The sequence below is a fragment of the Scyliorhinus canicula genome, chromosome 7, assembly GCF_902713615.1.
Source record: "Scyliorhinus canicula chromosome 7, sScyCan1.1, whole genome shotgun sequence".
Taxonomy (NCBI): domain Eukaryota; kingdom Metazoa; phylum Chordata; class Chondrichthyes; order Carcharhiniformes; family Scyliorhinidae; genus Scyliorhinus; species Scyliorhinus canicula.
Window position 1 is genome coordinate 11067559 of NC_052152.1, and position 20186 is coordinate 11087744.

General features: G+C 46.6%; 1 protein-coding gene across 1 annotated transcript in view; it reads right to left on the reverse strand.

The window, feature by feature from the left end:
• Nucleotides 1-20186, reverse strand: part of tmprss15 (transmembrane serine protease 15) — a 115355-nt gene that overhangs the window by 60833 nt on the left and 34336 nt on the right. The window contains exons 6-8 of the mRNA XM_038801257.1: nucleotides 19355-19474; nucleotides 14053-14161; nucleotides 3474-3583 (exon numbers count right to left, since the gene is read on the reverse strand). Coding sequence (XP_038657185.1) covers nucleotides 3474-3583; nucleotides 14053-14161; nucleotides 19355-19474 — 339 coding nt within the window. The remainder of the gene's footprint in view (nucleotides 1-3473; nucleotides 3584-14052; nucleotides 14162-19354; nucleotides 19475-20186) is intronic.

The following is a 20186-nucleotide window of genomic DNA, read 5'->3' on the forward strand; positions in this document are numbered from 1 at the left end:
TGCAGACTCCACACAGACAGTGACCCAAGTCGAAATCGAACTTGGGACCCTGGAGCTGTGAAGCAATTGTGCTATACACAATGCTACCATGCTGCCCTTAAGAAGAAATGAACCTACACTCCATTATTCTACCCTAATCCATGTACCTATCCAATAGCTTGAAGGTCCCTAATGTTTCCGACTCAACTACTTCCACAGGCAGTGCATTCCATGCCCCCACTACTCTCTGGGTAAAGAAAAAACCTCTGACATCCCCCCTATATCTTCCACCATTTATCTTAAATTTATGTCCCCTTGTAATGGTGTGTTCCACCCGGGGGAAAAGTCTCTGACTGTCTACTCTATCTATTCCCCTGATCATCTTATAAACCTCTATCAATTCGCCCCTCATCCTTCTCTGTTCTAATGAGAAAAGGCCTAGCACCCTCAACCTTTCCTCGTAAGACCTACTCTCCATTCCAGGCAACATCCTGGTAAATCTCCTTTGCACCTTTTCCAAAACTTCCACATCCTTCCTAAAATGAGGTGACCGGAACTGCACACGGTACTCCAAATGTGGCCTGACCAATGTTTTGTACATCTGCATCATCACCTCACGACTCTTAAATTCAATCCCTCTGCTAATGAACGCTAGCACACCATAGGCCTTCTTCAAAGCTCTATCCACTTGAGTGGCAACTTTCAAAGATCTATGAATATAGACCCCAAGATCTCTCCTCTCCTCCACATTGCCAAGAACCCTACCGTTAACCCTGTATTCTGCATTCATATTTGTCCTTCCAAAATGGACAACCTCACACTTTTTAGGGTTAAACTCCATCTGCCACTTCCCAGCCCAGCTCTGCATCCTATCTATGTCTCTTTGAAGACGACAACAGCCCTCCTCACTATCCACAACTCCACCAATCTTCGTATCATCTGCAAATTTACTGACCCACCCTTCAACTCCCTCATCCAAGTCGTTAATGAAAATCACAAACAGCAGAGGACCCAGAACTGATCCCTGTGGTATGCCACTGGTAACTGGGCTCCAGGCTGAATATTTGCCATCCACCACCACTCTCTGTCTTCTATCGGTTAGCCAGTTTGTTATCCAACTGGCCAAATTTCCCACTATCCCATGCCTCCTTACTTTCTGCATAAGCCTACCATGGGGAACCTTATCAAATGCCTTACTAAAATCCATGTACACCACATCCACTGCTTTACCTTCATCCACATGCTTGGTCACCTCCTCAAAGAAGTCAATAAGACTTGTAAGGCAAGACCTACCCCTCACAAATCCGTGCTGACTATCCCTAATCAAGCAGTGTCTTTCCAGATGCTCAGAAATACTATCCCTCAGTACCCTTTCCATTACTTTGCCTACCACCGAAGTTAGACTAACTGGCCTGTAATTCCCAGGGTTATCCCGATTCCCTTTTTTGAACAGGGGCACGACATTCGCCACTCTCCAATCCTCTGGTACCACCCCTGTTGACAGCGAGGATGAAAAGATCATTGCCAACGGCTCTGCAATTTTATTTCTTGCCTCCCATAGAATCCTTGGATATATCCCGTCATGCCCGGGGGCTTGTCTATCCTCAAGTTTTTCAAAATGCCCAACACATCTTCCTTCCTAACAAGTATCTCCTCGAGCTTACCAGTCTGTTTCACACTGTCCTCTCCAACAATATGGCCCCTCTCGTTTGTAAATACTGAAGAAAAATACTTGTTCAAGACCTCTCCTATCTCTTCAGACTCAATACACAACCTCCCGCTACTGTCCTTGATCGGACCTACCCTCGCTCTAGTCATTCTCATATTTCTCACATATGTGAAAAAGGCCTTGGGGTTTTCCTTGATCCTACCCGCCAAAGATATTTCATGCCCTCTCTTAGCTCTCCTAATCCCTTTCTTCAGTTCCCTCCTGGCTATCTTGTATCCCTCCAGCACCCTGTCTGAACCTTGTTTCCTAATAATTAGTTATTATTTACACAGCTAGAGAAATATAAATTTGTACCCACCTAGCTTGGAAGCCAGGAAGGAAACTCGCCAACCACTGGAGGTTGAAAAAAGTAGAAAAAGCAGCACCTCTACGTGAACTCCCACTTGAACCAGATTCTCTGCTTACTCAGTCTACATCTCATGTCCACATGCCCCTCTCTCCATGTGGGTTCAAAACCTCCTTGTTCTTCTCCAGAGATTCACTAGCTAGGCCGGCTTTTCTTACAGTGGTTATACCCTAATGGGGGCAACTACTTCAGCTGATTGACGGGTAATTCTTGGAGTTCCATGTTTAACTAGGATATTAAACAAATAATGTTTGGGGGCGTAAGATCTCAATTTAATCACATTTCAAATGTGTTTGTGATATACATAAATGATCTGGACGAATGTATAGGTGGTCTGATTAGCAAGTTTGCAGATGGTACTGAGATTGGTGGAGTTGCAGATAGTGAGGAGGACTGTCAGAGAATACAGCAAAATATAGATAGATTGGAGAGTTGGGCAGAGAAATGGCAGATGGAGTTCAATCCAGGCAAATGCGAGGTGATGCATTTTGGAAGATCTAATTCAAGAGCGGTCAATGGAAGAGTCCCAGGGAAAATTGATGTACAGAGATCTAGGAGTTCAGGTCCATTGTACCCTGAAGGTGGCAACACAGGTCGATAGAGTGGTCGAGAAGGCATACAGCATGCTTGCCTTCATTGGACAGGGTATTGAGTACAAGAGTCGGCAGGTCATGTTACAGTTGTATATGACTTTGGTTAGGCCACATTTGGAATACTGTGTGCAGTTCTGGTCGCCACATTACCAGAAGGATGTGGATGCTTTAGAAAGGGTGCAGAGGAGGTTCACCAGGATGTTGCCTGGTATGGAGGGTGCTAGTTATGAAGAAAGGTTGAGTAGATTAGGATTGTTTTCATTGGAAAGACGGAGGTTGAGGGGGGACCTGATTGAGGTCTACAAAATTATGAGAGGTATGGACAGGGTGGATAGCAACAAGCTTTTTCCAAGAGTGGGGGGTGTCAATTACAAGGGGTCACGATTTCAAGGTGAGAGGGGGAAAGTTTAAGGGAGATGTGTGTGGGAAGTTTTTTACGCAGAGGGTGGTGGGTGCCTGGAACGCTTTGCCAGCGGAGGTGGTAGAGGCGGGCACGATAGCATCATTTAAGATGCATCTAGACAGATATATGAACGGGCGGGGAACAGAGGGAAGTAGATCCTTGGAAAATAGGCGACAGGTTTAGATAAAGGATCTGGATCGGCACAGGCTGGGAGGGCCGAAGGGCCTGTTCCTGTGCTGTAATTTCCTTTGTTCTTTTCTTTGTTCTAAATTTAAGGATTGCCTACTGGAACTTATCCCCCAAATCCTAACTACACATTCAATTCATATTTCACTCAGTCGTGGTCTTATGTCCGTGCACCCCTCCCTCGCCTCACAGAGAAAAGGAAAGCAAATTTAACGTAAATAGTTGTTGATTGCCTACCGATTAATGTTTTACTGGATCCCGTTCCTTTGTACAGATTAAGGTTATCAGTCCATTCCTCGGTTTTGAAGCCAGTGAAATTCACCTTTATGTAAAGGCCTGGTTCAACTCTAGTCACAAACACAAGGGAGACATATGAGGCTCAAATTTTCTCCGAAACTTATCAGCTCTGATTTTCCACAAACAAGATACTTACCGCAGTGGTGGTGTGAGACATTCCGAGACCACTCCAGGGAATTCAGCACCAACAACAGCCTCTCCTGTTAGACAAAGAGCTTACCAGGTCCTGTACTGTTGCTGCTTTTATATTTCTGAGCACTTCCCTTGGAGAACAGAGTGAAGCAACTCCATTCATGAAAGGAGGGAGAAAGAAAGCAAAAAAAGCTGCAGGCCAGATGGCTTAACCTCTGTCATAGGGAAAGTGCTGGAATATTATTTTTTATTTGCTTCACAGGATGTGGGTGTCACTGGCTGGGCCAGCATTCATTACCTCTCGCTAATTGCCCTTTATAAGGTGGTGGTGAGCTGCCTTCTAGGACCACTGAAGTCCCTGTGCTATAGATGGGTCCACAGTGATGGAGTGAAGGAGTTCCTGGATTTTGGCCCGGCGACAGTGCAGGAACGGTGATATATTTCCAAGTCAGGATGCTGTGTGACTTCGAGGGGAGCCTCAAGATGCTGGTGTTCCCATGCATCTGCTGCCTTTGTCCTTCTGGGTGGGCCTTTCCTTTGTGAGGATAACAGTATTCTTTAGTATCTTGTCTCAATGGGAGTTTTTTTTGTCGAACGGGTCTTGAAATGTCTTCCTCCAGAGGCAGCCTCACGGCATAGTCACATGACTATGGAAAGCCAGATATGTCAATCAGATGGCTTACCTTTCAGAACCCAAACAGTGGTAGAGGTCTGGGGTTAGGAATGTGCTGTCGAAGGAACATTGGTGAGTTGCTGTGGTGCAACATGTAAATAGAACACGACGCTGCCACTGTGTATCGATGGTGAGAGGAGTGACTGCTGAAGGTGGTGGAGGGGGGTCCCAATCAAGGTGGCGGGTTTGACCTAGATGGTGCTCTTGGAGCTCCACACATTCAGGAAAGTGCAGAACATTCCATCCCAATCCTGATTTGAATCCTGTGGACAGGTCTTGAGGAGTCAGGAGGTGAGTCCCTCGCTGCAGAAAAAAGTACTGTCACTTGTAGCCACAATTGTATTTCTCTCAGAGGGTCTTCAGTCTTTGGAATTCTCTTCCCCAGAGATTGGAGGAGGCAGGGTAAATGAGTATTATTAAAACTGAGTTAGATATGTTCTTGATTGACAATGGAGTCAAAGGTGGTCAGAAGGAAAGTGGAGTTGAAGCACAAATCGGATCAGCCATGATCTTATTCAATGGTGGATCAGGCCTGAGGAGCCTAATGATCTACTCTTGCTCCTACATTGTATGCACATTAGGAGGAATCTCAAATTGATTAACAGTCTGACAACCCACAACCATGTTTGTATTTTTAAAATAAATTTAGAATACCCAATTCATTTTTTTCCATTTTTAAGGGGCAATTTAGCTTGTCCAATCCACCTGCCCTGCACATCTTTGGGTTGTGGGGGCGAAACCCACGCAGACGCGGGGAGAATGTGCAAACTCCACACGGACAGTGACCCAGAGCCGGGATCGAACCTAGGACCTCGGCGCCGTGAGGCCACAGTGCTAACCCACGGCGCCATCGTGCTGCCCACCCACAACCATCTTTATAGTAGCTGGGAAATGATGGGTTTAAGGGGAATCTAGACAATTATGTGAAAGAGAAGGGAACAGAGAGTTACAATGTTAGATTTGGACGAGAAGTTCAAATCCTTGGACCAAGGATTGCAAAGATGATTCTTGACAGGAGCGAGAGTAACAGGGTAGTTGTTATGGGGGACTTTAACTTTCCAAATATTGACTGGAAATACTATAGTTCGAGTACTATAGATGGGTCAGTTTTTGTGCAGTGTGTGCAGGAGGGTTTTCTGACACAGTATGTAGACAGACCAACAAGGGGCGAGGCCACATTGGATTTGGTACTGGGTAATGAACCCGGCCAGGTGTTAGATTTAGATGTAGGTGAGCACTTTGGTGATAGTGATCACAACTCGGTTATGTTTACTTTAGCAATGGGCAGGGATAGGTATATACCGCAAGGCAAGAATTATAGCTGGGGGAAAGGCAATTATGATGCTATTCGGCAAGATTTAGGATGTATAGGATGGGGAAGGAAACTGCAGGGGATGGGTACAATCGAAATGTGGAGCTTTTTCAAGGAACAGCTACTGCGTGTCCTTGATAAGTATGTACCTGTCAGGCAGGGAGAAAGTTGTCGAGCAAGGGAGCCGTGGTTTACTAAGGAAGTTGCAGCACTTGTCAAGAGGAAGAAGAAGGCTTATGTTAGGATGAGACATGAAGGCTCAGTTAGGGCACTTGAGAGTTACAAGTTAGCCAGGAAGGACCTAAAGGGAGAGTTAAGAAGAGCGAGGAGAGGACACGAAAAGTCGTTGGCGGATAGGATCAAGAAAAACCCTAAGGCTTTCTATAGGTATATCAGGAACAAAAGAATGACTCGAGTAAGATTAGGGCCAATCAAGGATAGTAGTGGAAAGTTGTGTGTGGAATCAGAGGAGATAGGGGAAGCATTAAATGGATATTTTTCGTCAGTGTTTACACTGGAGAAAGACAATGTTGTCAAGGAGAACACTCAGGTTCAGTCGACCAGGCTAGATGGAATTAAGGTTCAAAAGGAGGAGGTGTTAGCAATTTTAGAAAATGTCAAAATAGATAAGTCCCCTGGGCCAGATGGGATTTATCCTAGGATTCTCTGGGAAGCCAGGGAGGAGATTGCAGAGCCTTTGTCCTTGATATTTATGTTGTCTTTGTCGACAGGAATAGTGCCGGAAGACTGGAGGATAGCAAATGTTGTCCCCTTGTTCAAGAAGGGGAGTAGAGACAACCCTGGTAATTATAGACCTGTGAGCCTTACTTCGGTTGTGGGTAAAATGTTGGAAAAGGTTATAAGAGATAGGGTTTATAATCATCTTGAAAAGAACAAGTTGATTAGCGATACTCAACACGGTTTTGTGAAGGGTAGGTCATGTCTCACAAACCTTATTGAGTTTTTTGAGAAGGTGACCAAACAGGTGGATCAGGGTAAAGCTGTTGATGTGGTGTATATGGATTTCAGTAAGGCGTTTGATAAGGTTCCCCATGGTAGGCTATTGCAGAAAATAAGGAAGTATGGAATTGAAGGTGATTTAGCGGTTTGGATCAGTAATTGGCTAGCTGAAAGAAGACAGAGGGTGGTGGTTGATGGCAAATGTTCATCCTGGAGTTCAGTTACTAGTGGTGTACCGCAAGGATCTGTTTTGGGGCCACTGCTGTTTGTCATTTTTATAAATGACCTGGAAGAGGGTGTAGAAGGATGGGTTAGTAAATTTGCAGATGACACGAAGGTCGGTGGAGTTGTGGATAGTGCTGAAGGATGTTATAGGATACAGAGGGACATAGATAAGCTGCAGAGCTGGGCTGAGAGGTGGCAGATGGAGTTTAATGCGGAAAAGTGTGAGGTGGTTCACTTTGGAAGGAGTAACAGGAATGCAGAGTACTGGGCTAATGGCAAGATTCTTGGTAGTGTAGATGAACAGAGAGATCTCGGCATCCAGGTACATAAATCCTTGAAAGTTGCCACCCAGGTTAATAGGGCTGTTAAGAAGGCATATGGTGTGCTAGCCTTTATAAGCAGGGGGATTGAGTTTCGGAACCACATGGTCATGCCGCAGCTGTACATAACTCTGGTGCGGCCACACCTGGAGTACTGCGTGCAGTTCTGGTCACCACATTATAGGAAGGATGTGGAAGCTTTGGAAAGGGTTCAGAGGAGATTTACTAGGATGTTGCCTGGTATGGAGGGAAGGTCTTACGAGGAAAGGCTCAGGGAATTGAGGTTGTTTTCGTTAGAGAGGAGAAGGCTGAGAGGTGACTTAATAGAGACATATAAGATAGTCAGAGGGTTAGATAGGGTGGACAGTGAGAGTCTTTTTCCTCGGATGGTGATGACCAACACGAGGGGACATAGCTTTAAATTGAGGGGTGAGAGATATAGGACAGATGTCAGAGGCAGTTTCTTTACTCAGAGAGTAGTAGGGGTGTGGAACGCCCTGCCTGCAACAGTAGTAGACTCGCCAACCTTAAGGGCATTTAAGTGGTCACTGGATAGACATATGGATGAAAATGGAATAGTGTAGGTCAGATAGGCTTCAGATGGTTTCACAGGTCGGCGCAACATCGAGGGCCGAAGGGCCCGTACTGCGCTGTAGTGTTCTATGTTCTATGTTCTAAGTATGGAAGGAGTTTTGGGTGCAGCATAAACACCGGAATGTACATTTTGGGCTGGATGGTCTTTTCTTGTGCCCTAGATCCTGTGCAATCCAATGTAATGGTGGGAGGGGGGGGGGGGGGGGGGGGGGGGGGGTAGGGCAGTGGCCAGGAAGGGTAGAAGAGACAAAGGGAGGGCTGGGGAAATGAAGGAGAGATCAAGGGAGGGAGTGGAGGAGCGGAGATCTGGGAAAATGAAGAAAGAGGGGCAGGAAGGGGAGGACAGATCTTCATGCAGGTGGCAGGAATCCTTGAGTTAATATCTGACCTTACAAACTGCCAGTTACCAGGGCCAGACATTTTCACATGTTTTCATTCATGGAAATCATGTAGGTCAATCATGAAGCAGATAGCATCGCTCATTTTACACTGCGAAAGCTGCTGGTGAGCTGCCTAATAACTAACGGACTTGATGAAGGTTTGGTTAATCTGAATATGGAGAGAGTGACGCTTTAGACCAGACACTCAGATTCATGCTCCAAAAATCGGAGCCCAACTCTGATTGGTTATGTTCCTGGAGGTTTGAACACATGGCTTGCTTTTAAAGCATCCCACCCCACTCTCTCACCACAATCTTCAATAGCTTTACAACTAATAAACAAACCGTTTGAAGAAAAGCGGAGGAGATCATTTTTAATGTCTTTCCATACTTTTCTCCCACTGCGGCTTGGCTCACAGCAGTGTCAACGAGATGAATGTTTGATTCCTGGAGCCGAGAAGGCAGTGATTAAGGGTTGGCAACCGCTGCCTGGAAATAATGGACGTTCATTTTCCTTTAAAGGAGAGGAGGGCCTCCATCTGTGATCAAAATGGCTGAATCAAGGGTCGGGTGGGGAAACAGGTCTTGACCACACAGGCACGCACGCATGAAGACAGACACAGATATACACACGTGTTTTCATGCCGTGGTACCTAGTGCCAATAGGAAACTTGCTTGTAGTCCATTGGAAAATGGAAGGCACCATAGAGATATAACAGCCCGGAGCAGCATTTAAGGCGAAGATAAGTAAGCATGCCTTGATTTTACATTTTATTTTACTATGACTTAACTTTCCTGATTCACTTGACTATTTTAGAAGCTTCTTACACAATATGTCGTTAGAGTCCCAGCTGCTGTTATAACTGGACTGGAAGATTCCAGAATGGAACCGTGGCTCAAAGCCCGTGGGCGGGATTCTCCGTCCCGGCAGCCTGCCAATGGGGTTTCCAATTGTGGCCACGCCCATGACATCGGGAAATCCGTGGGTGTGAATGCACTGTCGGCGAAGCGGAGGATACCTCCGATGGAGAATCCAGCCCCGTAACATTTACTTCGAAACAAATGTGAAGGAACAGGGTCAAAGGGCCTCAAATTCATTTTACTAACAAGTAACAAACTTTTATTAAACATGAAAAGTTGGATTATTATACAATATATCTTTACTCCCCCATCAGCTTAACAAATACACACAGATATTAAGATTAACATGGTTTACAAAATACATCTTAAGCTAAAAAAGTCCCATTAACACACAAAGTCCCAGGGCAGCACGGTGGCACAGTGGTTAGCATTGCTGCCTGCCACGCTGAGGGCCTGGGTTCGAATCCCAGCCCTTGGTCACTGTCCGTGTGGAGTTTGCACATTCTCCCCGTGTCTGCGTGGGTTTCACCCCCACATCCCAACTATGTGCAGGATAGGTGGATTGGCCATGCTAAATTGCCCCTTAATTGGAAAAAATAATTGGGTACTCTAAATTTATTTTTAAAAACACACAAAGTCCCTTTTAAGCACACAGAATGGATGTGGTCAAAGACATACACTCCGCTTTGAACCCAAGTTAGTGTGTGTTGATTTCTTCTAAGAATCTCTCCCAGATGATTGTCATGTGAGTTTCCGAACTCTGAAATTTCTCTATTTTTTCCATCATTCTGCTTTTATTGTTAGATTTCAATAACTCTCCAACAACAGATTCTATGCAAACAGGTTTATCATTTCCTGGTTTTTTTCTCTCTCTCGCTTTTCTGAAAGAATATTTGTAATTTTCCAAAGTTCCTGAATAGTTTGAACTTTGGAAGATTTCGGCTAAAATATCTGCAAATTTCCTCACCCACTTCCTAAGCTTCCAGCATAATTGTGAAAACAAATTGTCTTCATCTTGACGTCCCTCCCAAGTGTATTTTTACAGATCTTGCCACCTTTTTTTCCAATCTACCTTTGCCATTCTTTCTCTGTCGACCTGGATTTACAATGCTCTCTTGTACATTATATCGTCTAGTTTCAGTTATCGCTCACATCTTTTATCAAGCATGGTCATTTTATTTGCTACGTGAAGCTCTTGTCCCTTCAGGGCATCCACTGGTCCTGTATTAAGTTAGTCTTGCTAAAACGCTGGATCTTAGCAACTGTCAATCCTCATTCAGGAACTGGTGGAAAGTCAACATCTCCTAATACGTATATGAATGACACACAGGGAGATGACATTAAGTGCTCCCTGCCTCGACCTGTTCCATCTCAATTATGCCAGTGTAAGCGATCCACTCAAGCTGAAATACCTAACCTGTACAATTGGACAAGAAATGGAAGCTCTCAGAGGAGTCGCGTTGTTTGATGTTGGTTATTTTTGTTTGTGTGTGTGCCATATTAATCACATATACTGTGATTTGCACCTTATGTTATATTAACGTCTTGTGCGCATTAATTGTGTGTAAAAGCTTAATAGTTCTTTTAATGACAATGCAATAGTCAAATTGATAAGTATTTTAAATACTCCTCATGTACCATCTGCTCTCTTGCTAAAGCAAATTTATAATGCAGGTAGTGAGAGATGGTAAGCAAAACAATTACCATATTTCCAGGAAGCAGTAAAACCAAGTACTCACCTGAAAATATATTGGTGGAAATAAAATACATGGTGAAGAACAGACTCTGATGAGGTATTTTGAGCAGATGTCGGGCTTTGAACAGCCGCACAACTGGGACCTGAAATACTGCAGGTCCCGCTTTACCTTAATATAATTACTTTCTTAAAGTGGGGTTGGCATACAGGGGGTGATTTTAATTGCTTCCCACCCTCCGCATCCAGATTAAATGGGATGCGCACGAAGGAGGTTAAAATGGAGGCAGGGTCCTCAGCTCCCTCATCTCATTGGCTGTAACTTTAACAGCTGTGTTGCAGGAGGAGTGTTTTCTATGGACTTGACTATTTCCAATGTTCTTCTGTCCAGCACCCCCATCTCCCACCCTTTGTGAACTTCAGTTCATGGAAAGGTTGCCTGCAGTGATTTTGTTTCATGCCTAGGACATGAGTTTTCGGAATTCCGTCGCTAAATCACTCTGCCTCTCCACCTCTCTTCCCGCCTTTAGATGCCTCTGAAGGCAAGCCTATTTTCTCAAAAAATTTTTTTTACTCTCCTCCTTTTTCACATTTTCTCCCAAATTTACACCCACCAACAACAAACAATAATCAGTAACAAATATGTCAATCCCCATATCAATAACAACGATCCCATCCTCCCACCAAACCCCAAACATTAGCCCGCATGTTCACATAAACAAATGACAAAAAGGTTCCAGGAATCACCCATAGTCACCACCAACTCACACCGCCCCCCCCCCCCCTCCCCCCAACCCTCCCACCCACCCCCCCAACTAATGTTCGATGGTATCCAGTTCTTGCAAGTGCATGATGAATAATGCCCATGAATTGTAGAATCCCTCCGTCCTTCCCCTCAGTTCACACTTAACCTTCTCAAGAGTCAAGTATTCCAACAAGTCCCCCCCGCCACACCAGGGCACAGGGTGGAGAGGTTGCTCTCCATCCCATCAGGATCTGCCTTCGGGCGATCAACGAGGCGAAGGCTACAACATCTGCCTCTGCACCCATTTCCAACCCCAGCCTGTCCGACACCCTGAATATGGCCACCTGGGGGCCCGGGTCCAGTTTCATGTGCACCACATTAGAAATTACCCTAAAAACCTCCTTTCAGCCTATTTGATCAAGTTTTAGGTCTCATTATCTGGCTTGAGTTAAAATTAATCTGATCCCGAAGGGGCTTGTGATGTTCCATTTTTCATCACTTTGAACATAACACATTAGTTTCATCATCGTCATTATAATACTTATAAACATACAGCAGAAAGCCAACTGGAAGAATGGAACACACATTTCATGAATCTGAGCAGGAGGGGTACTGATGTGGTTATTCCCAGGATGGGAGCAGATGAACAAGAGAGAGTAAGGTTCTTGTTTGCCCTGTCGCTCCTGTTTTCTTTGTGAATCTGGCACCCTCCCTCAATCAGGGTGGTGCCACATTCACAGTAACACAGTGGTCAGCACAGTTGCTTCACAACTCCAGTTTGGGTCACTGTCTGTGCGGAGTCTGCACGTTCTCCCCGTGCCTGCGTGGGTTTCCTCCGGGTGCTCCGGTTTCCTCCCACAGTCCAAAGATGCGCAGGTTAGGTGGATTGGGCATGCTAAATTGCCCTTAGTGTCCAAAAAGGACAGGTTAGGTGGGATTACTGGGAGGGTGGAGGGCCTTGGAAAGAGCGCCCTACGTCTGAAGTACAGACACAGTTGTAATTTAGGGATGGAGGTAAAGTCATCATATTCTCAGATGACCATAAGCTGCTTTCACCTTTGAGGGGAAGAGAGCTGACGGGTGGTGATTTAACCTGAGGGTCACCACACCTCAGGCAAGGGGCAATGTTGAGAATGCCGGCACGAGAATAACCTCAGCCGGTATGGGAATTGAACCCATGCTGCTGGCCTTGTCCTGCATCGCAAGCCAACTGTCTAGCCAAGTGAGCTAAACCAGCCCCCACGATGGCGGTAATTAATTAGTGTAAGTAAGATCCACAAAAGGCAATGTGATAGTCTCTGAACTCAGCTGAGAGATGAGAGAAAAAGATAAAGGTTCAAGTGGGGATCTGGGCCCACAGGAGGGGTGGTATGTGGTATGTTGGGCACCACCAGTTTTATTCCACAAGTTTTTTAATTTTTTTTTAATAAATTTAGATTACCCAATTATTTTTTCCAATTAAGGGGCAATTTAGCATGTCCAATCCACCTACTCTGCACATTTTTGGGTTGTGGGGGCGAAACCCATGCAGACACGGGGAGAATGTGCAAACTCCACACGGACAGTAACCCAGAGCCGGGATCGAACCTGGGACCTCAGCGCCGTGAGGCAGTTGTGCTAACCACTAGGCCACCATGCTGCCCTTATTCCACAAGTTGATTTAATGGCAGCTCTTTACTCATTGCATGGGAGCTGATAACTGCTGGATCATCAGTTTATTTTAAGTGTCGTAGTTTCAAGGCCAGACAGTGACCAGTACATCCCGGCTCTGCTTTGAAATAGTGCCACAAGATCCTTTGCATCCACCCAAAATGGCAGGTGGGGTCTCTATTTGACATCTTGGGGGTCAGTTTGCAGAGTTGGCTGCCTTGCTGGTTTGTGATGCGGAGAGATGCCAACAGCGTGAGTTCGATTCCCGTACCGAGTGAGGTTATTCGTGAGGACCCGCCTTCTCAAACTTCCCCCTCGCCTGAGGTGTGGTGACCCTCAGATTAAATCACCGCCAGTCAGCACCCCTCCTCAAGGGGGAAAGTTGACCGTGGTCATCTGGACTATGGTCACTTTACTGTAACACCTCAACTAAAAGCTAGGAAACCACAGTAAAAACTGGGAAATAAGAGTTCTGGTCTGAACTGGCCTTTTATAACTTTTTTTTCTTCCAGCAGCATCCTAAACCTCAGCCCTTTCTCAGCATTGCTTTAGGAGCACGCACCTAGATTGTATCATCGTAGTCTTGTGACGTGGGGCTTGAACACACAACCTTGAAACTAAGGTGTGGAGATGCCGGCGTTGGACTGGGGTGAGCACAGTAAGAAGTCTTACAGCACCAGGTTAAAGTCCAACAGGTTTGTTTCAAACCACTAGCTTTCAGAGCATTGCTCCTTCCTCAGGTGAATGAAGAGGTAGTGATTTGAAACAAACCTGTTGGACTTTAACCTGGTGTTGGAAGACTTGCAACTAAGAGGCAAGAATAATGCTCAATGAGCCACAGCTATACAGCTTTGAATGAGGCAGTGAAGGCCTTCTGCTCCCTGTGAAGCTGGACTGAAAACGAGGACTAGAATTAATAGAGAAGGGAGAAAATTATTTTAAAATCCAGAATGAAGAATTGTTCCGGTAATTTACCTTATAATCCATCGGCAGAGAATACCAGGGTCATATGGATTGGGAAAATTCATTGAATGGAATGAACCGAATGAGCCGGTGAGCAGAAACCTTCCATCGCAGTGTGTAGCTGTAAAAGTGAGGGTGATATTAATTAATGTCTTCTACACCAATGCAGAGAGTACATCGCCATTTTAGCCGTATATTTATAGCGGAGACAGAAAGGCTAGAAATCTACAGCTGGTACGTCAGCAACTAAAGGAAGAAATGAGAGGAAAATGGTGCAGGTGATACCCGTGGCACACAGGGAGAGGAGTAAAACCTCACTTGTTCACCAATTTATTCCATTGGTCCATTTCAATTTCACTTGATGCATGGGATCTGAGAAAACCCTACCTCATTTTCGTTGGACAGCAAGGAAAGGGAAAGAAAGGAATTATGACCAGGTCAATATCTCAGGAAGGCCCAGGTTTTGGATGGAGAGCTGAGGCCTATGAGGCAGCTATTCTTCCAACGTCAAAGGTGAAAGGCCGAGAGACCAGAGTTGTCCTTTGGGTTGAATTTTAGGTGCGTAGAAAATTAGAGCATAGAAACAGATTGGTCTGTAAAGCAACTTCCTTCCAATTCACCTTATCATATATTTATAGCTCCGAGTTGTGGTCTTCCCGACAAATCACAAAATCACAGAGTCATAGAGGTCGACAGCACAGAAAAGGCCCTTCGGCCCACCGTGTCTGCCCTGATCAAAAAACAGCTACCTAACTATAATTGTGGAAGGGAAATTAATGAGTTGCCCACTTAGAAGCATGCTGGGAAATGCTTGACTATAGTTTAACACTGCTTTTGAATGAAAATAAGTAGGTCAGGTAACGTAAACAAAATACTGCTTAGTATTTTGGTCTCGGCCTTATTATGATAACACATTGTCCTCCAAAAGATAACAAATGCGTACTCGAGTTGTTTTCAGCCAAGGGCAAGAACATACGTAATACGTAGTTCATTTTACGTACTTTCCAAGGTCTATTTAATATAAACATGGCTGTTTACTTCAAGCTGTTATTTCAGACTATAAAGATATGGGTCGGGATTCTCCCCTACCCGCCGGGGCGGGAGGTCCCGGCGTTGTGGAGTGGCGAGAACCACTCCGGCGTCGGGTCTCCCCAAAGCTGCGGAATTCTCCGCACCTTTAGGGGCTTGGCCCGCACCGGAGTGGCTCCCGCTCCGCCGGCTGGCGCGAATGGCCGCTGGTGACCCTGTTAATTATGACCTCTCAGTTTTGTTACTATCTTTGTCTAACTTTTTTCACTTTTTCCAATATTTAATATCCTTTTTGTAGCTTGGAGCTCATAAATGTGCACAATAATCCATGTATAGTCTAACCAAAGTTCTTTATAGTTTTAAACTGACTTAAGTACTTTTTAATTCTATTTCCCTAGCTAGAGGCACCACCATTCACCATTCACAGTACCTGCCTAGAGTAGTTTATATTTGAGAGTGTACCAGCAGATCTCCAAGGTATTGGTCACAGGGAGACAATGGGTTGGCTAAAGTGTGACATTGAAAGTGTGATGACATAAGGGTGACAGAAAGTAAGCGTGACACTGAGAGGATGTGCCACTACATGCAAGAGGTTTAGATATTGTAGATACCAATTGAAATACAGGGCTGGATTCTATGGGCACCGACGCCAAAATCGTGTTTGGCGATTGGCCAGAGAATCAAAGTTCCCGACCAAATCGGGGTGGCGCCACTTTCGCGATGCACCGCCCCCTCCAAAGCAGCTTACCCGGAGAGTACGCCATGCAATTTATCGACGGCCTCAGGACATTGCCTGAGGCCCGCCCCCAATGCTCCGCCCCCGACCGGCCGAGTTCCCGACGGCGTTGGCCGCATGTCGTCTCATCCGTCGGGAGCTCGGTGTGGCGGCTGCGGAATCAATCCAGCGCCACCACTTTCGGAGGAGGGCCGATCCGTGAGCGGTGGGGACTTTATCAGGGCCTGGGGGCACTGTGGGGAGGGGGGGTGGTCCGGGGCGGGCGGTCGGGCCAAAGGAGGGGGCACTATTTTGCGGGCCAGGTTCACAAGCGGCCTCCGCCATGTGCGCTGTGAATTATAAAGGCAGAACCCAGAAACTTTGCCAAAAGTTTTACCCTCTCTCTCTGCGCGTTTTTCCTGTTGTTGTGAAACTGACCTGAAATCGCAGAGGCTGAAGCTGAAATAGACAAATCCAGACACATCTCTCACCCCGGGATCCCAGCATTTCCCTCTGCATTCTAACCAGGCAATATTCCTGGGTTTAGGCAGATTGCAATATACTCACCAAAGCCCTGCTCTCAGCCAGAGGACGGACGGGACTCCCTCTCTCTGTAACTCTCTCTCTGTCTGTCCCCACAATCTCCCTCTCTCTCTCTCTCTCTCAAACAAAGACAAGGCAGCTAGGAGGAAGGGGAGCCTTGAGGAAAATCTGCTGATGCCCCCATCCAATGGATGCCCGGGGCCAACGCACCGTCGCCCCCCCCCTGCATGCCGCTGCTCCCTACCCCAACCCCCTACCCCTATCCCCTACCTCTACCCCTACCCCTACCCCCACCCCCACCCCTACCCCCCCACCCCCTTCCCCCCACACCCTCCCCCCCACCCCGACCCCCCTCCCCCACCCCTACCACCCCCAACTCCCCACCACTACCCCCCCCCTCCCCCCTCCCCACCCCTCTCCACCCCTCTCCAACGCCGCTACCCACCCCCCCACGCACTCGATGTAGGTTACTGAATGGCGTCAACCATCATCAATATAAACCTACTTTGACTTTCGCCAACGTGACCCGTGGCCACGTCGGCGGGACTTCGGCCCATCCGGGCCGGAGAATTATTCACCCTAAAAATAACATGACATCCCGCCGGCGCCAGCTGTTCTCCGAGGCTGCCGGCGGGATTTGAACAACGCCGTTTTATGGCGGGTTGGATAATTCCTAACATGGCGGGAGCGGGAATAACGCCGCCGCCGGCCGATTCTCGGACCCTGCGTGGGGTCGGAGAATTTCGCCCATAATCCCCAAATTGTGGACTGTTTTGCTGGACACTAAAGAAAGTTTCCGGTTAATGCTCACCACACTGGTCTGGTTGTGTCAGTTGTGGTTCAGTTAAAGGCATGCTTCACTCTGTGTCCTGAAGGTTATGGGTTTGAGTTCCACTCCAGGGTGGCTCTCAAGTGCCATACTGAGAAAGCTGCACTGTCAGAGGCTCTGGGCTGGATTCTCCGATTTTGAGACAAAGTCCCCACATCGCCATGAAAACTGTGGTCTTTTATACCAGGAAACTTGGCGTCAAAAGGCCACCACTGCCCCGTTTTGCTGGGGGCGAGCAAGGAGCCATCCTAGAGCTCACAGCTCTAGCTGCCGATAAGGCCCCCAGCACTTCAGGCTCAGAGGCCGTGCATGTGCAAGACGGTGGCCTGCAGCGACTCAGCTCATGAACCTGACCATGTCGGACTCAGCTCACAAAGCGCGCACCAAACTGCCCGCCCACATTGCCCCGAATGAAGCCCCCCCCCCCCCCCCCCCCCCCCCCCCCCCCCCCACCCCCCCCCCCCCCCCCCCCCCCCCCACCCGCCGATCAGACTTCCCCTGACTGTGGTGGCCCCGGACTGAGTCCGCAGCGGACACGCGAGGATCACGCGAGCACACAAAAGCCACGCCGTTGGGAATTCGGCCAGTAGGCAACCAAGTATCGCGGGGTAGGCCTGAGGCAATGGCCTGAGGCGGTGGATACTCGGTGCGGAGTACTCCTCGAGGACTTCGATTTTCAGGGGGTGGAGAATTTAAAAACTGGTGCCGCTCCCGATTTTGGCATCAAAACTGATTCTCCGCCCTGTCGTCAAGCGACTTTGGCATTGGGGAGCGGCGAATGCAGCTCGCTATCTTTTGGGTTAGATATAAAATTGAGGCTCTGTCTATCCTCTCAAGTGACAATAAAAGATCCCAGGGAACTATTTTGAAATAAAATAGCAGAGTTACCCCTGGTAAGAGGTGCTATACCAGGGGTGGGCAAACTTTTCCGTGCAAGGGCCACATTCAGAAATTCACAATTCACAAAGGGCCGCATAGTATATCAAGTAAAATAATTACTTCACCCGGTTATGATTCTGGGCGCCTCATATAGAACATAGAACAGTACAGCACAGAACAGGCCCTTCGGCCCTCGATGTTGTGCCGAGCAATGATCACCCTACTCAAGTCAACGTATCCACCCTATACCAGTAAGTAACCCAACAGCCCCCCCCCCCCCCCCCCCCCCCCCCATTAACCTTAAAAAAAAAATGAAAAAAAAAAAAAAAAATTTTTTTTTTTTTTTTTTTTAATGACTTGGTGGGCCGCAGAAATACCTTTGGCGGGCCGCATGCGGCCTGCGGGCTGTAGTTTGCCCACCCCTGGCTGCTATACAAACGAAAGTACTTCTTTGTAAGGTTCCTTAAACATACGCACAACAAATTGAGTGCAAATTGGGCAGCAGATATCCACTGCTTATTCCAAACCCCTCCTCAGTTCCTGCTTGATGACGCTACAAACCTGAATTGCTAAAGTTCACATTTATGCTGTGTCTAGCTATCTATAATTGAGGTTTGGGCACGTTCTTGTTTTACTTTCCGATCTCAGTATGGTATCAGATAGCCGACCAGAATCCACGTTCTCCGTGCAAATCTGCCACCTGTGGCAGTGCGGGAAGCATTTGGCAATGATGCCAGTGCTAAGAGGAAAAGACAAAGCTTGCATTTCTGTAGCAGCTTTCTGGATTTTTCAGGATACCCCAAAGTGATCTCGCCGCAGCCAATCAATGATTTTGGCAGTGCAGTCATTGTGTTAACGTAGGAATGTAAACAGCTTCTTATTGCATAAAATATAAATCAGCCTATTTTTTGTTTATTGGACTTCCAAATAATTCACTATTTACTGTTACCATTCAACTAAGCAATAATTGGATGATATTATTATTTATTGGACTTAATAATGTGTTGACATTCACCCAGGTTTTTTGACTGAACTATATTTACTCGCATTCTGTGAACTTTAGATTGAAAATAATTAGATAATTCTTGTACATACAGAATTAAACAACAAATACGTATTTGATTTGATAATTTGCATGGCAATGACAAAATATTTCATGTTAATACTCTGGTAATCAATAATCAAATATATTCTGAGCAGTTTGGACAAATAATGATCAAATATTAATTTAAATTCTTGGATTAAATTATTAAAAGGTATGTTTATATCCATTAGAAAATGCAAACTAAGACATCACAAAATAGATTTTGGATAAATACCGCAATGTTGTTCAGTTTCATCTGAGTTGTCAGGACAATCCGCTGCTCCATTGCAGAACAAGGCTTGATCAATACAGGTCATGCCATCCGCACACATCCTATTTCCTGGGAAGCAGTGTTCTTTGACAAAAGGAAACAATGATAAATGCAGCTAAATTGTAGTAACAGTGAACCCTGTCTTTTCTCCCTTTTTTTCCAGCTGTCCCACAAGTTCTCCTCCTGCCCAGAAGTTACAGCTTCTTGTTGGATACAGTTCTATCGGTGCCTGTTGGCCCTGGAGCCTCCCTCATTCGGCCATCGGATGTGGACTATCCCGCGAGGTCGTCCTGAATGCTTCAGGATTCGCATGTTCAAGGTGTTCAAGTCTACTGGCGGCCTATCCACAATTGCAAATTTCACCCAGACCCCAGGAATAAATGCATTTTTCAGTGAGGGAATGTAGTCGCCATTAAGGATACTCCCCCCAGCCCAGGATCACTCTGTTACACTGGCTGTGATCAGCATTGTAGCACAAGGGCAGCACGGTAGCGCGGTGGTTAGCACAGTTGCTTCACAACTCCAGGGTCCCAGGTTCTATTCCCTGCTTGGGTCACTGTCTGTGGGGAGTCTGCACGTTCTCTCCCCGTGTCTGCGTGGGTTTCCTCCGGGTGCTCCGGTTTCCTCCCACAGTCCAAAGATGTGCAGGTTAGGTGGATTGGCCAAGCTAAATTGTCCTTATTGACCAAAAAGGTTAGGAGAGGTTATTGGGTTACGGGGATAGGGTGGAAGTGAGGGTTTAAGGAGGGTGCTATTTCCAAGGGCCGGTGCAGACTCGATGGACCGAATGGCCTCC